At 29.0% G+C, this 18,792-nt stretch overlaps 1 protein-coding gene across 1 annotated transcript in view; it reads right to left on the reverse strand.

The window, feature by feature from the left end:
• Positions 1-18,702, reverse strand: part of LOC111619910 (solute carrier family 12 member 2-like) — an 81,279-nt gene extending 62,577 nt beyond the window's left edge. The window contains exon 1 of the mRNA XM_023361734.1: positions 18,196-18,702. Within this exon, the coding sequence (XP_023217502.1) occupies positions 18,196-18,576 (381 nt within the window). The 5' untranslated portion in view covers positions 18,577-18,702. The remainder of the gene's footprint in view (positions 1-18,195) is intronic.
• Positions 18,703-18,792: the final 90 nt, after the last annotated feature.

Raw genomic sequence — 18,792 nt, forward strand, 5'->3', positions numbered from 1 at the left:
ATACTGATTTATTGCTTATTTCTCTCGTTCGCTCGATACACTTCTTTCCACTTGGGTGTCTTGAATATATTGGTCTCTCTTTCTATGCTCTGAGACTCTTGACTTTCATATGACTTTTACGATCCCTTAGAAAGGCATCCAGAAGCTCCTTAACAAAACATATCTCTGTGTTCTTGACTCAAACACCTCACTTTCTTATCATCTACCAATGGAAAATTCCAGACTTTTCTCGACACGTCTGATTTCTTCAGTGTCTACCCAAAAAGTGCCTGATCTCTCAGTCGTTTTGCCCCAGGCCTTCTCACCTTCCTTTGTTTTCTCCCAATTCTTAGGACAGCTAATCCTACTCAAAAGGTAACAACAGTCTAGCGAAAGTTCCAAGAAAGAGTTAGAACAAAGGGAGGACAGAAATTAGACAATATATTTAAAATATAAAACTATATACAAATGGACGACGGCCACATCTTCATTCTTATTCGACAAATGCATTTGCATATTAGCTGTACCATTGCTTGAAATCTGAGTTCGGTTGAGTTTTATAACATATCACTTCAAATAAACAAAACATATTTAGAAGCATCCGCATTAAGTCATAGCCAGGGGCACTCCTGGCTATGACTTAATGCGGATGTCAGGTACTTGGGGCATGTGCCCCTTTTGTTGTCCTTTTCGTAATTCCCAAGGGAGCTCTAAGGTTTCATTTTTATCACAGAAAACTTTTTTACTGATGACAAAATTAAACATATGTTATTAACTTAAAATTTGTTTTAGTGGGTCGTGATAGTTAGGTGGAGTACCGAGGTAACACTGTATTTGATTGACGCGATTTTGATATCCGCGGTAGCTTCGAGGGATTAATTAACTGCGTTAATCAAGGGATACCTGTAAATATACTGTACATTTTATATAATGTACGTACGATGCTCTCTCTTTATAGCTTGTGCTCTCATTTTTTAATTGTCTGCGGGCGCCACTGGACATAGCTTTCCCCCTCCCGCTGGAACGGCATTTTGTTAACAGGTATGTGAACTAGTTTCTTTGGATATATTTCTTGAATTTTCCCATTACAAATATTTATAATGTATATTTTAGACATCGATTAATATAGAATATTTTATTAATATTTAAAGAAAAATGTCTAACATTTAAAAAAAAAATCCAAAAACGAGTTGCTAACTTTCCCGGGAAAAACCTATTTTTTTTTAATTTCTCGACGTTTCAAGGTTTCCTGAGTCAAAAAATGTAAAAATTTTGGGGGTTATTTTTTGACCGATCGCTATACTTTCCCTCTGTTATATATATATAACAGCGAGAAAGTAAAAATCGCAAGGTCGATTCAACTTGATCGTTTAAATGTCCATTTAAAATAAATATTCCGATTGAAACTGATCGATTTTCATTTTTCTTCTTCTAAGAATTTGATGTTTAAAGAGTGAGAAGCGATGTACTGTACAACCCAAATGGTTTATTTGTATTATGTCTCCAACGAAGAAACTATTGACAGATATTTTTGGTTGTAAAAAATCGAATAAATTCTTTTTTTTTTTTAAGTCTCATTTCATACGATACGACACTAAATACGTGACGCAATGCTGTACTTTATCATGGATTATTTATGAATTTTAAGAAATTGTTATGAAATGAATAAGTCATCATAATGACTCGTTTTTGTCATATACCAACAAAGATTTTTCAGCTAGTAATCTGTTGCAAAGAAGAAAATTTTTTTTCTTTTTAAAATGAGTAATAATGACTAAATTCCTTAAAGAACCAATCACTAATTCCAATTACAGTAGAACCTCGAAAACTCGACCTAATGTGGACCGAAGGGTGGCCGAGTTTGTGAAAATGCCGAGTTATCGGGAATGGGGTTAAAAAAATAAGTACGAGTGTTTCCTCAGAAAATACTGTACTGTACTTGTACAGTATTTACTTGTACAGAATATAACAGAGAATAAACTGCCCAAATACCCTTAAACAAAGGAAAAGTACGTCCTTTATGAAGGCATAGAGCCACTACATGAAAATGAAAATTAATGAATACACTGTGTACAGTAATTTACCTGATAAGACAGACCTCAGAAAAATACTTTATGAGAGCTTTTATACTTTTATAAAGCTGTCTATAATGAAAATTAATTAACTAAGGATTTTTTCGCCCTGCCAAGGTGTGGACCAGTTATCCGGAGTGCTAAGTTATCGACGGACGAGTTTTCGAGGTTCTACTGTACTAAATTTCATAAAATTTTTGCTACTTCCATCCATAAGTTTCGCTATAATATGCCAATGATTGCAGTGTCACTCTCTTTGACAAAAATTTTGCCGGTAATGCTGTTGGAGTATTTTCTGTTAACGTATCGTTGTCTTTAGTTGGATTTTATCTAACAACAACAGGAATTCGGCGACAATTTGAACAAATAACGAACTAGTGAATGATTTCGGAATTAATTTTTCTCTGTCGCTATGGACGGCGCTTTATTTCAATCTAGAGACTGTATTCTGCGAAAAACTTCAATAGATAAACGCATCTAAGGAACTTACTAACACTTCCGATTTCTAAACTTCCTGTTGTTGCTAATCAATGTTATTACGAGTTTAAGTATTTCTAGAAATATTATCTATGATGTTTTGAGATAATGAATGCAAATTTACATCCTGAACATAAACGCGGAACAGTATGTCGCGTAGTGTATTGTTTTAATTTCATAGGTCAACCATCCAATTATCTCAACAGTCCAGAGTATGTATCTTGAGATTTGTGAGGAAGTAATGAAGATAATATAAAGATAAAATAAAACGCTACAGTAGCTGTAAAAGACGAAATGCAGATAACGCTTTCAAAAGTTAGAAAAAAAACAATAGTAGTTGAACCAGCCTCTAATCCAGGGGTTCTCAACCTTTTTTTTTACCCATAGACCCCTTTTCCTTTTAATTATTTTTGTGGATCCCCATACATTGCACAGAAAAAGAAAAAAAAAAAAAACTTATATTTCTTTCGTTACATTGTTTCAAATTGGAAAAATATTTTAATACTGAAGCTCTGAATTTCAGAAAAAGTAACTACTGTATTTATGAACTAGCACTTAATACCTCTTACCTTGTCAAGAGGGAGTTTTCACAGAAATGAAGGTTAGCATTAAAATAAACTGATTACCTTTATACTGGAGGGAGGCTATAAAGTTTATAAGCCTTCCCCCAAATCTTCAAGATCTGGAACAAACTGACGCAAAACGTTCAGAAATGCCACTGTCAAATGACATGACGCTGATGGTATAAGATTCTCCTAACAGAACCCAGTTTTATAATCTCTCTTTGACCTTTGTCAATGAGATATTTAAAATATTGAATACGTAAACGACACACACAATTTATATTTTAACCGTTATGGAAGAAATGAGTAATAAATAAATTGATAATATACTGTAGAAATTTAATTCTCAGTAAAACAATTTTTCTGAAGTAGAATTACCCTATAGACTACTAAAATATCACCGTGAACCCCTAATTCGGTATTTTTTTTCTGTGGACCCCCAGTAATGTTGAGAACAGCTGCTCTAATCATTCCACAGAGGAAAGAAGCACTGAGGAACCAACATATTACAAAATAATGCAACTGAAACTTTACTCTATATTAATATCATATTATATTTCGGACTCTTCGAAAATCAATCACAGTAACAACTTACTGTGATTGATTTCGAAGAGTCCGAAATATCGGTGCAGGCTCTGTCGCAGATTGTACCTTTACTCAAGAGGAATCGGCGAGAATTCCGATCCTTTTTGACGAATAAACCAAACTTTTTTTATTTTTAAGTGGTTATAAAAATATATGACCTAGTTTCGCGGCGCTACGATCGACATACTAATTTCCAGTTACGTGAAGAGCTTGGTCTATGTATTATAAGCTGGTATGTACAGTACTGAACAACGATACAGTAGTTTTTTCTTCTTAACGGTTCGGATAATTTGGAGTTTCGGATAATCAGTTTAATTATACAGTATAAACTCGAAATCTTTTCTTTTAAATATGATTTCTACACAAATGTATTCGAGTGTACGCGAATGACTAATCGTAGAGAAGATTCAGATTACAGGTAGGCCTCCTACAACGCGGTAGATACGTTCATTGAAAATACCGCGTTGTTGGAAATCGCGTTATAGGAGACACCAACTTAATACAAAAACTGGGATTCGGTTCTAAAAAGAGAAAAACTTGGTATTTGAATGGCGTTTTTTGAATTTTTCAAACCAGCCACTGCTAGCCACGAATTTAACACTGGTTCACAGCTGACTGTCCCATTTGTTTTAAATAATCAAATATTTTTAAGGCTTTGTGTTTAAGTGCAGTTTTATTTAAAGGCAACCGTTTCTTGTTCATATCTTCTACCCATAATATTAGCGCTTGTTCCATTTTTTCCATTATAGGTGCCCTCGGACGAGCAACATTTTTCGCGAGAATAGATGATCCGGATGCGACCACATTTCTGATCTTTTCTCCCGACCGAATCGTCGACTCATTTAAATTAAAATGCCTACCGATATCAGCTATCCGCTCGATATTTAATTCGATCCAAAATTTCTATCTTTGTTTGAAGAGTTATAAATTTCCTTTTTAACGACGGTCCTTTCTTTTCATTCGGCATTGTTATGGCTAAAATTTTTTCAATCAATTTTGTGGACAGTAAAAATCGCAAAAAATAACTTCCTTTCACTATGTTGTTAAAAATATACACACAATAGAAGTTTATACTGTATTTTGGACCATTTTTGCGGTCCCCACTTATTGAAAGAGTATAAATGATCGATAATTTAGTGATATATTTGAGTGTTTACGGTAACTGATGCACATCTGTCTAGAAACCGGTCTTTCCCTGAAACTTTCAATGGAATAACATGCCAACGTCCACAAACATCTGTTTTCAAAGACTTTTAGCTCAATATGCCAAACTGCGACTCGTATCACGTGATCCGTTGCGATTTTTCTATGTGAAGATAATTCGTTTCTAAATACCGTAAAACAGTGTTGTAAGAAAATTTCCGCATTTTTACAACCGCGTTGTAGGAGGCCTACCTGTAATTCAAGAGAAGGAAATTACTATTGGCAAATTGCTTGTTTCCTAGCGGAGTGAATTTTAAAAGTTCGGAAAAATGGCATTAAGAAACTGGAATATAAGTTTTATACCGTAGTCAGGTATTAATAACGTTGAAGAAAATTTGTTAAACTTAATACTCAAAATTTTATTAATGAATCTCACGAAAAAGCGTATTTATAAATTATTCTCCCAATCAATAAGTAATTGATCATAAGAGTTCAATAAAATATGATTATAAGAAAGATGAATCTTCACCATCAAAGCAAAATTTAGAAATAAATTATTTGAAGTATCTAGAAAACAATTACGCATAGCAGCAAGATATTTTACGGACTACATATTTATTAATTAAATTAATTAAAAGAGAGAAAAGTGTAGAATGATCATGCATTAAAATAAATTAAAGACATATATATAATAGAAATGACAAACTTCTAATACAAATCGACATGTCATTGCGATTAAATAATGATTTTAAACTTTCAGCAATATCTAATTACAGATATTCATAAATATGAATCATTTTTTTTAATTCTCATGTACAATTCTTTAAATTTTCACCATACCATAATTTAAAATATTAATGAAGTTACGTAGCAAAATGTAAGAAATCCGACAAGCTGATGTATTATTGGAGAAAATTAACGAGAGAAATATTAAGGTAACACTAGATATTGCTGCAGGTAGCAGATCAGAAAAGATATTCTATAAAGGGAACATACAAAAAGAATGTGTGGATCGAATGACGACGAATAAAAATATTTAGAATAATAAATTAAATAAGAATTTCTTTTATACTAATTCATTTAAGCTTTCACATACAGTAAAGCTACAATTATCCGAATTGTCTCAGACTTTGTTGAAAACAAACAGGCATACACAGTATATACGAGTATATGGACTCTCTCTTCATGTGCCATATCAGGTCACCCTGATGTCGGAGAACACACGGCGCAGGTTAGTACGGATTGGTATGCGCGCCAAGTGATGTCCTGGGAAAGTTAGTACCAGAGTTGTTCCCCGTTGCCTTCTCTGGATACGCGATGTTACGCGGGGGAAAGAAATGCCTTCCGGGAAGTCTTTTAAGGGTAACTGGCCCGTATTCAGGCGTTACAGACGTGGAGAAAACCTGGAAAACCAAGTGGATAGATAGCCCGTCCGAGCGAGGCGCGAACCGACGAGCGAACTCCCAGTGTTCAGGGACAGAACCGCTTGGCCACTGGTGGGCCATATGACAATATACTGTAGAAATTTATTCTCAGTAAAACAATTGTTCTGAAGTAGAATTACCCTATAAACCACTAAAATATCACCGTGAACCCCTAACTGTACAGTACATAATACAGTGGTACCTCAGGTTATGAACGCCCCAGCATAAGAAATTTTCAGGATACGACATGAAATTCGAGCATATTTTTGCTCCACGATACGAACAAAAACTCACCATACGACGTTACATTAGTTCGCATTTTTCATTTGTTTTTCTTACTACAGTTATTTTTTTAATGTATTACTTGGCTTTAATTTGAGTATGTTTTTCGCGTTGGAACGAATTATTTGGTTTTACATGTAATCGTATGGGAAAAGATGATCCACCTTACGACATTTTCATGATACGATCTCAGTTTCGGAACGGATTAATTTCGTATCCTGAGGTACCACTGTATTTCGTTACATTATATTTGGCACAAAAAATGGAACGCATTGTTTCGAGTCAAATTTTTTTCCGTAATTATTAGTATATATGTGACCTCCGAAAACGTCTTCGAAGATTATTAGTTATGTTCAGACAAAATTCATTCAAATCGATGCTTAGGAGGCATTCTGCTTTAACGACATGCCTTCAACAAATTCTATTCGTTAGTACTTTCCTTCGTAATTCAAAAGAATATTCCGAAATTCCAATAACGAAGTTTCAATGGTTTTGGTTATCTGTAAAGATAATGATTATTGTGTTTCTGTCTGTAGATGCAGGAGAAAAATGTCGAATCAAATTTTTCGCGTTATATTTTTACCACTTTTCCTAATTATTTTTTCCAAATAGGAAATGTTTTAGTTAATATAAAAGATTATATTAATTTGTTATCACTACTAGGTGCATATACAGACACTTGGCAATTCTATCACCATTCTATCATTATTCGGGAATTTCTTATTTGCCGAAACGCGTTTCGGGCCCAAGCCCCTCTTCCGTCGGCATTACTTCCCGGGATATCTTGTAGTATGATAATCGAAAATACATTATTATTATTACATTATTTCAGAAATCTAGGAAATACATATTTCATAAAAAGAATTACACAACTGGAATATCTACTTGTAATTTTAAGGTGGATTTGTTTATTCCAAGCCTGTATTTGTCAAGCTGAAATAAACAAACAAACCACTACAAAAAAACTGACTAAAAACTAAAAAACAAAATTATTGTTGGAATTTTTGTATACGTTTATCAAATTAATATAGAATAAATCAGAGAAAGATAATTATTTATTTATTTATTATCGATCCTCAAAGAAATGAGATAACGCACAAAGAATTGACATATCGGTATAACTTGCAACATGCGATAAGAGAAAGCATACAGATGCAGTTGTGACTGGCGCCTTTTCTCAATTGTGGAACAAAAAACTAAACTAGAGTAAAATTTTTCATTGAAAGTTATTGCAGAAGAATTTTCATAACACAAACTAAAAATATAATTTAATGAGTTGTCTGATCAACTCAGTTTAATATGAATCAATTTTAAAAAAGCTATAAGTATCAATATTCTTGAATCATGCTCTTACAGGCCTACAGCTATCGCGCGAATTGACATCTCTTCTTGAACTTTTGGTGAGACGACATTCATTTTGTTATTTTTCTTTGTTTTTTTAATCACTTACAGGAAGTAAACACTATTACGCAATTACTAAAAAACTGGATGATTTAAACTAAAAACAAAATGGATTTGTATAGAACTATTTCCAGGTAATGATTTATTTAATTTATAGTCATAATTATCGATATATACGTAAATATATAGCCTATATATAACCCAAGGAGATTTTTGTTCCTTAAACTCCTCCTAGATTTTTTAACGAATTTGAACAAATTAAGTATTCATACAGGTAGATCTGAGATGTGCAATAAGCTTTTTCTTTTTGGATTCGATGATCTGTTCCGAAAATAAGAAAATTTCAGTTTGGAATCCGATATCAATATAAAAGGAGTCCATAAGAAACTTTTTGTATTATTAAGATTTTATAACAATTCAATGCCAAGTTCACTGAATTGTTAGCCAGTAGAACTTGGCCAGAAAAAGTTAGGTTATATTAGATTTACCACCTTAAATGTGGTATATAAAGAAATTTTTAAATTCATTTTTGTAGTTCGCATGGAAGCATGAATACATTTCACGTAGTCCAGACTACAACTAACTATTGACAGAATTAAAAATTTAAATTTAGTGTCTAAATGAAGTTATATGTTGTATGTCTAAAAATGTTATAAATTATAATAGATATACGGTATTTATATAAATTTATAATAAAGAATGAAAATATATAACACTCCCATATATTTATACAATTTCTTTTCATAAACTTGGTACATACTACTTACTAATATAAGTTTTCTATGTATGAGAATATTTTTTGTATCTATTTTGTTTTAGCAGTTATGCTTGATAACCGAAATATTTTAAATTTACCTACAATGGACTAATTAGAGATAATCTTTAAGTATTTTATAAACTAACGTATCAAATTTGTAAAGTAAAATTTAGACACTTCATTGACAATGAACTCAACAACAATTACAGTTCAGCTTGATAGGTAAACTACCATTAATATCAAATCACATCTCGCCACCTTTTCTGCAAATTTTCAATTCCGTGAGCATGGAATGCCTGCGGTTTTTCATTGAAGAAAGTCTCGAGGGTCGGGTATTGTCATTGAACTGTATATTAGCAATATGGTTCTGCAGGGAGAAAAATAGATAGTAGTCAGTTGGCGTCAAGTCCGAACTGTAAGGTAACGTTCCAGACTAGACTGGTCAGCTTCTCTAAGCTCATCTTTGATCTATTGCTGGGCGCATTTTGTCATGCGGTATCGAACTTTGAATTTTTGGACGAAGTTCATTGATCTTGGTGTTCAAACAATCCAGTTGTTTACAGTATATTTTTTTTAGCTGATTGGAAGAAGCTCAAAGATGACGCCAAACGAACGCAAATTGCCTTCCGCACTATCGGCCGGCCCTTTGACATTTGCAACAGCTGGTTGATCTTTGTTCATACATGAACACTTTACAAACGCTTTGTAGACGAGATCGTGAGCCTTCGTTGTGTTGTGACTACTTTTGAAGTGATAGAATAACAGCATGCAAATATGTGTTTTCGAAATTTTTCATATTGTCGGGCATTGCCAATGCATCTATTTCAAACGAAATATATAATGAAACTCCCTTTGGTTACTCTACATATATACCTATATAGAGTATTTTTTCCAGTCGTTTCTAAAAAAATCAGTGTCAAAATTTCACCTTTACAACCTGATGTAATATAATGATGGAGGAAAGTTTCTAAAATATTAACTTTGAACAAATATTTCATATGTAAGGAGCTACACGTTTATTTCTACAGATTAGATGTAGCAGCATTATATCCTTCGAGTCCACATTATTTTCTACAGTTACTTGAATTCAAAATTAGAGATATTGAGATTTTCGTACAAGACAAAAACTTAATATTTCAATATTAAACGAACCCACTATTCAACAAAAAATACTACGAATCGATCATAAAACCAACTAATCCGAAGTGATTTTCAACGAAATGGTTGAGAATGCTAATAAATTAAATCAAATCAACAACTTTAACATTAGATTTTGTACTTATAACAATTAATTTATGAAAATAATAGTAGATAGACTACTAACAACTTAACATTGTAATTAGATTAGAAGTAACGAAAAAGTAAATTTTATTAAAATCTTATTTAGATGTATTTGTAAGTAAAATTTCAATTTATGCTGCAATTACAAGCAATAAATCTGATTGTTCCTTCAAAATATTTTGAAATAAGTAACATGCAATGACCATATTCAAAACATTACTTAGTTTCGTAAAGATATAATTCTAATTAAGAATACAGATAATATCTAAATTGCAGAGAAGCGATCATTAACATTACGTTATACAATAAATTTTCTTATAAAACATTCCGAGAAACTAGAAAATATTTAAACAAAATAATTACTTTGAAAATTTTAATTAAAAACATTAAAATGCAATCCACGTATTGCTTTATATGCGTTATAAATTAAATTATAAATGAATTGGTCTTTAAATTTTCTGCGTTACTTTCACGTTTAAAGTCACAAATAATATTTATATTAGTTATTATTAAGGTATTGTGATCAATAATTAGTGTTAGATCAAAACCGTTCTTAGATTTCTTGCGAAGTTGTGACATCGAGTCTTCAAAAATTTGATTTCGTACAATTTCAATTCTTCTATACAAGATAAATCTAATATGCATCTTACCAAAACAAAAATCAGATTCATCACTTGTAATTACAGCAAAAATTGAAAAAATTTTAGTGATGATATTTACTGATATTTTATTATTCGAATAAAGATAAAAATTCATAAAATTAGATAATATTTTCATCTTTTTCTTACAAAATTTCATCATTTTTGCTTCCTTATTATAATTAAAAAATGTCTTAATAAACAAAAATATTTTAAAAACGTCGAACTAGTTTGTTAAATGTTGATGATTTAATTACTGAAATCATGATTTACAATTTAAAAATTTTTAGATTAGGTACTGTATATAGTAATAATACTATTACTACTAATAATAATAATTTTCAATTACATTCAATAATATAATTATTTTCATTAAGAAAATTGGATAGCTCAAACAATAACATAATTAGAAAGATTATGAAATCGTTTGGAACTTTGCAGAACCATCACTATAACAAATTTATCTTTATTAAAACAGACAAATAATGCTGCAATCCCGCATTAACATAAATTTTGTGCAGATATGTTTGATTAGAGAGAGTAATCTCACTATGAAGCTATGTTAATTATAAATTTCGTAAGTAACGTCGATAATTTCAAAAATTTTTTTTTCATTTCAAATAATGAAATTTTAAAATGCATAAATGAAAAACTTAAAATACGGCCTTCAAAAATGCGTGCAGATTATGATTTTTTTTTTATCACCACTATGATTAATTACAATAATTTGTATGGTTCTCACGTTTGACTAATTTGAAAACTCTTCTTCGGTCTTAATATTTTAAATAAATTTGCTTACGTATAAATTAAAGCTAAATTTAATACAAAAAAAAAAAAAATTGTAGTTGAGAAATTTCAAGATTTTTTCGTTGGAAAAAAAAAGAACTGCTGTTTAGTATCAAACGATTTTTTGATGAAATATTCTATAAGATATTCGAATAATTTATTAGCTTCTAATAAGTTTTTAATTTAATCAATAGTAATGTTTTGATCTTAAATAAAAATTATGATTTACAACTTTTTATTTTACAAAAATAATTTAACAGAAATTCTTAAAATGTGCTATTTTTGCCATAATACATTTAAATAAATTCGCAATGAAATTTGTATTAAAAATATATATATAATTTTTGCTTCGTCTTTTTGAAAAAAATTTTAAAAAGTGAACGCCTTTAAAACATTGACGACGTTCTCTTAAAACTATTAGAATTGAGTGTGTGTGCCATTTTTATTATCGCCAGCTTATAATTTAGACTGTTTTTATCATTATAACAAAATTTATTATAGTACTACATACTATTCAAATTTAAACCAATTTGATCAAATTTAAATACCTAATAAACTTTTTATGATTCCAAACGTTCTTTCGTAATTTTGATGATATATTTTTTAAAGTAATTTGCTAATTAAAATATCTATTTCGAAAGCTTTTATCTTAAAGTATCAAGACGCAAAAGTACTGTATATTCTACGTGGCATTTGTGCATTAATTGACATGGTATAACAGTTGTTTAATAAATAAAAAAACTGATAAAAATTATCATTTTATTCGGACAATTCTATTATAAACTGAAATTTCTCTGCACGTTCGTTCTGATTTTATCTAACGTTGTGTGATGGCATTCACACTTCATTAAGTTAGTTTCAAAATAAATCAAAAATATCTGAACGGAATTGCTTATTTTCGGAGAAGACTAATGTGATGTGACTAATGCTTATATACTGTAGAATAAATTATATTTACATCACAATCATCAACTATTAAAAATACTGTAATACAATGAAAGCATGTTAGTAACGAATATTTGTCGTCGGTCCTTGTGAGAATAATCGTAATAAGTAAAGTGCGTTAATTTATGGAGAAGATATATCAAAAATAAACTGTATCGAGATTATTATTATGTGCAGGAAAACATTAAATTTTTTAAACTTTTAACTCTATCCCGCGGACACTAAAAGAATCTTTTTCATAATCATTAGAAGTTCAACCAAACTCAGAGGTAGCGACCGGATGATGATGAATACGATCCAACAAATCTGGGACAAACCATAAAATTTTAGTGTTGCTTGTTTGCACTTTATCTCCTATATTCTTTGCGTTGCCTCAAAGAATATAGATAAAGAACAAGATGTCTCAAAGAGAATCTCTAAAAAGTGCTTATGAAATTTCTCCTCCTTCGGATAATTTTGAGTTCTTGATTATTTGTTATCTTTTATATTCAGTTTTATTTATTTTTTTATGTCTGTCTATCTGTAAATCTTGAATGCTTCAAGACAGATCCAGGTTTCTTTCGACTTTTTAGGATTTCTGAGGAATACAATGTTATACTGAGTATTGATGGTAATATGTATTTTTAAAATTAAAATTATTGTATTTAATTTAATTGCAATAAGATTTTCTACGATATCTTTGATAGATGCATCATTTATAATTTGTTCTGAGTGATGGATAAATTGCCAAGTTAATGTTTAATATTCAGTATGTTCTTAATATTGTCATAAATTCTATTTTACCAAAAATTTTGATAAAGTAAAATCCAAAAATTCACAAAAAACTCAAAACTGTTATTTTTTACAATCACCAAAGATCATGTTATTTTATTTAACTGTTGGAATGAAATTAAATAAAACGCTTTAATTATAGTTATTTTTTAGCCAGCTACTTCATCTGCAAGATATATTAAATCAATCTTCTCTTGACACTAATACAATATTGTTCCACAGCTAAAGATTTTGTTATCCATTTATTAAAAGAATTATTTTTTTAAATCAAATCAAAATTTCGATTTATTGTTTATAAATGCTGATTAATTCTATTTAAAAAGACTTACACACGAATAATTTGTGAAAATAATAAAAATTTAAGTGTAAAAATAAAGTATTCATGATCTCAAACATTAATCCATGAAGATCTGTTAGATTTCTTAAACATTGCAAACAACTTTAAATATATAACTAATTGAACTAATGACATGAAGTTGCGGAAATAACAAAAAAGGTCTACATCTATTTAAATTTTAACTAAAACGTTTCGTTAAAACAACTTTCTAAATTTTTCATCAAATACTAATTCACGTCTATTTTATATATAAATCAATTTTTTCTTAAATTATTGTTAAAATTTTCTGCACATTATGATTGTCTTAATTTAAATAAGTTTCAAACTATATTAGATAACAAATTGTTGATTATTAACTCTTGAACTTAAGACTGAAAATGGTTATTGAATATCTTACAATTCAAACAAGTCGATGGTGAATTTAAATTAGTTTCAGTGATATAGGGTTACAGTCTACTATTTCAAATAATCATTCGGACAAGAAAACTTAAATTCAAGTTAGCAGGATCTTCGAGTATATTATAATTTTTCAAGGTTATAATAAAGTAACAATGAATGAAAAATATAATCTTCGACTCATGTTCATTTATTCTCAAGAATTAAAAGTTTCTTTTACTAGATTCAGAAACAAATATATAGAAAATTTACGAAAAATACCTGAACTACCTGTCTAACACATTTTATATTAAGTAAGAATATTTGAAGGAACATATATGTTTCTGTAAATATTAAATTTGCAGAAGCAATTTAATATTTTACTATAATACTAAATTAATTTATATAATTTGCAGAAGCATGTATGCTCCTGCAAATATTAAATAAATACTTGAAACTTTAATGTAAAATTTTTCGATGCTTTAGATAATCAGAAAATAAAATTGCTATTTTGTAACAAAGCATTTGAAATACTAAAATAATTAAATCTAATACAAATTCTATTTCAAAATTGAAATTCTGTATTAAATTTTAGATAAAAAAATAATAATTAAAAAATATATATTTTACTTTGTGTTTATCACGGATTTAAAGGATAAAGTTAAAAAAAATAGATTTTTATTGATTTTATTTTTTGGAAAAAATCGATCTTGGACATATTAAATATTGTGAAAATTTTATCATAAAAACTTATAAATTATTATCGATTTTTAATTTAAATTTATTTATTTTGTTGTGATATTAATTCAATAAACGAACGACAGGAGGAATTTAAAACAAAATTCAAGTTTTAAAATCGAAAATAATGTCTATAAATAGAAATTACGTTAATAACGTTAAGATATTCGTTAGTCTGCTTCCATTGATAAGATAACACCTACAATTAGTTATTTTTACAGAATATATATCATCATTTATATTTAGTAAACGTAAAATTCATAAAAAGCTATTTTTATTCGGAATATTTATTTCAAATTTAGTATATTTTTATATTTAAAAAAAAGAGTAATGATTTTCGAAGAAAAACTACATTATAAAATAAATATAGTAATTATTATCTACATTCTTTTAAAACACGATTTTAAAACAAATTCTGTTATTTTAAACATAAAAATACTAAATAATAAAATTAACTTTACTATTAAATTAAGATATAAATAAACTCTTTAAATACTTTCACTACATACAATTTAGTTGTTGACGTGTACAATGCATTATTACAATCATTAAAAATAAAAATAAAACCAATTAAAAATACTCCAAAATAATTGTTTTAAATTTTGGAAAGAAAAATTAAAATTAAAATAGATAAAAATAATTTAACAACATATTATAAAACAAGTAGTTTGTTTTTTTATTATATAAGCTATTACCTTGTTTTTATATTAAATTAAAATAATATACAATTGATATAGAATTTCTAAACATACGTTAATTAGAATTCACAACAGAACTATGTTCGTCGTAGTAATAAAATTATTCTGAGAACACTGATATTTATTAATAATAGCATCATCATTAATTATTATTATATAAAAATCAAGCGATGATTTATACTAACAGTATATTGTTATATGAACAAAAAAAAAGAAGTTATGCTAATTAATGGTTCAAATTTTTAAAAAAGTTTCAGATCAATACATTTAAAATCGATTTCGATATCAAAAATTAATTCTTTAAAAATCACAAACAATTTTAGATAAATCATTGTAAACTTATAGCATTAGTTACAAAGAAATCAAGAATGATATCATGTATCTCAGACTAGACTATATCGATCAAAGAATCGACGTTAAGTTACAACTAAAATAACCTCTCTACCTGTACAGGAATGTTATTAAAGAGTTTTATTAGCAACATTCTAGCTTAAAATTAACGATTGATTAACAGATATTATCCATTACATTATATCAAAGTGTAGCAAGTCTACAAACATTGAATAACGTTTTTCCTGCATAGTTCGTGTGTATTGTTTGAATGTGCCATTAAGTTCGATCGGAACATTTTAAGAAATATACGAATAATTCATTATCTTATTTGATTTTAATTTGTATTATAAATAGATTTTTAAAAAACTGTTATCATTTAATAAAATGTAATAATTTGAAATATATTAAAAGTCTCGTATATAGAAAACTCTGAAAGAGAAAAATCATACAAAAACTAGGAAATAGAAATTATAAAAACAAATAATCGATAAAATATGCCTTGTATGCTATTAAATTTTTTGATAAGTTTAATCATTAGAATGTAAACTATTATAATAATTTATATATTAATGATTAAACTTATAATAGTTTACGTGGAAAAAATCTTAAGCATTTGTCCTTAGTAGAAATTGATAGCAGCGATTGAAATCTTTCAGATCGTTTCAAGTATGTCTTTATACACACAAGCACAGACATGTTTTGTTTAGAAAAATAATATAATGTCACATATAATATCTCAAATATCATATGAAAAGAAAACCACAACGAACTAAAATTCAAAAGGTATCGACGTCTAGTTTCTATAGCACCAAATATTTTTCTAAACTTACGAAAGTATACTGATTTTACAGATATTGGATAGTATCCAATGTCGCCATCTAGTTTGCTGTAATTTATTTTTTTATATAGTGTAGTAAAACGTTAATAATTAAAAACTAGGACACCGAATTATTTCTACTTGATTTATATTTAAAAGACTTTTTTTAATACACAGAATTGTATATAAAATATGCATAACATTTGTTATACGAACATTTTATTTCATATGTCGGAAATATTTCCCATAATAGATATTTGATTGCATAAATAACTGTTAACGCACTATCGACTTCAGTAAAAAAGTTAAAACCGGCTCAACAGGAATAGAAATTTCTCCGAATATTTAAAGCATATTATACTTTTAAGTATAGCATTGAAGAAAGGGGAAACTAAATTTGTTATGATTTCTTCTGAAAATCATTCGGCATGGAATGCTGCCAGGATATTTAGGTATACAACAATGAATTCTGAATATAATAAAATACTCCCGTCGACAGCAATAAGTAATTCTTCAAAATTAATTTCCTTTTGATATAGAAATTTGTTTAATTGTAATTATAAATACAAAAAGAAATTCTTAGTGTTAAAATGACAGATTTAAAAAACTTTAATAATAAAATATTTAACGACTAAATTACGTTAAAAATTATTTATGAAATACAATTTCATTATCGATTGAAATTATATATATATATAATTAAAACTACCGTATTCCATTTTAAAAAAGGAAGTGTTTGCGGTATACAATGTATTGCAAAATTAAGAAATGCGTTTCATAATCAATACCAAAACTTAATAAAACAATTATTTCTATGCAAATTTCCGATAGTTTTAGTTCTCGGCGTGAGATCTATGCACTTGACATTAAAATTATCCAAGGGAAAACCTTCCTAAAACGTTGGCAAAATTCCAATTAGGGCATAAAATGCAATGTCAGTAGGTATTTAAACGTATTGCGGCTTTTCAAATGATCAGGATTAAATCTTTTAATTCCTAACTCCATAAACATTGTTACAATCGATTTTTACATTCCAACAAGCATGCGATAGATTCACTCAAAACCAACCTTCCACATCAATCCGAATAACATTAAATCATTTAATAACCATTAAATACTTAAATCAATTTTTAATTATCTCCTCAACAAACACATTTTTTTAAAATTTATTATTAAAACATCGAAATTTCGAAAAAATATCAGAAAAATTATTAATATTTTTTGTTACCGTTTCTTCTACGAAAATTTACTAATTTAGTAACGTAATATCAAAAATAATATTCATATTTTCATCGAAAATTACTAGAATAACGGGAAGAAGAAGAAGCTAGAATCTGTGCGGGTCGAACGACTGAACATTCGATCAATCTTCACGGCAACGAATTCAAAAAGAATAAAAAAAATCCCCTATTCATCACTCTCTCGGTCGAATCAGTAGCGTGTTATAACTTCACGGGGGCCCTGGAAAATTTGAATAAGGGGGGCCCCACGTAGTGTTTACTTTCCGAAAAGGGGTCTGGGGCCCCCACACTCTTTTTAACGCACCAATAGCTCGAACGACGTCGAATTACTCCAAAAAAAAAAAAAAAAATTCTTTAATGGCACCTTCTTCTTCTTCTTCCCGTTATTCTAGATGCATATATTTTACTTTCCTTATTAAATTAATAAAAAAAATTTTTAAAAAAACAAAACAAAAATCTCGTACGAGTTAATTCATCATAAAATAGAAAAATATTTGCATAAATTTAAAAAATAAAAAAATAAAATGGGGGATTTATAAGAGATGAACTTACCTTCTGCCAGTTGTGATCTCCGACGATGGAGCCATTTCCCAAATGTAATTCGTCTAAAGTGGGCCGGCTGATATGAGCGTGTAGAGAAAGTATATTTCTATAATGATCTAAACGCGGTAAAGCTTCTCTTGTATATTGTCTTAAACTTTTAAGATTATGAGTGTCGTACGAATTAGAATAATTCGAATTGTGAGTCAATTGAAGTTGATATGTTCCCTCCTCGTTACGATCGTCTGCTACCGACTGATCTTGATTCTCGACGTCAAAGTCCACTTTAGCTACTTTAAACCTCGAAGGAGGCTTCAAATTATCATCTTTGTTATCCATTTCGATCCAATTCGATTGATAATCATTGGAATCTGTGCTTTTCTCTTCTGACATTATCTCTTTTCGACCAAACGACTACCAAACGCTTCGAAATCTCCATTATATAGGTTTTGTGCTCGAGAGTAAAGGTTGATGTGACGTCACCGGATGCGGGCACGTGATTTCTGAGAACGTTTTTCTTGGCGGGAGAAAGAAACTAATCTGTTTCGATCACATGGTTTGCTTTTTTTTTTATTTATAATTTTTATATTTGATTATACCTTCGAGATT

This window comes from Centruroides sculpturatus, unplaced genomic scaffold, assembly GCF_000671375.1.
Source record: "Centruroides sculpturatus isolate CEXI.00-Female unplaced genomic scaffold, Cexi_2.0 scaffold160, whole genome shotgun sequence".
Lineage (NCBI taxonomy): Eukaryota > Metazoa > Arthropoda > Arachnida > Scorpiones > Buthidae > Centruroides > Centruroides sculpturatus.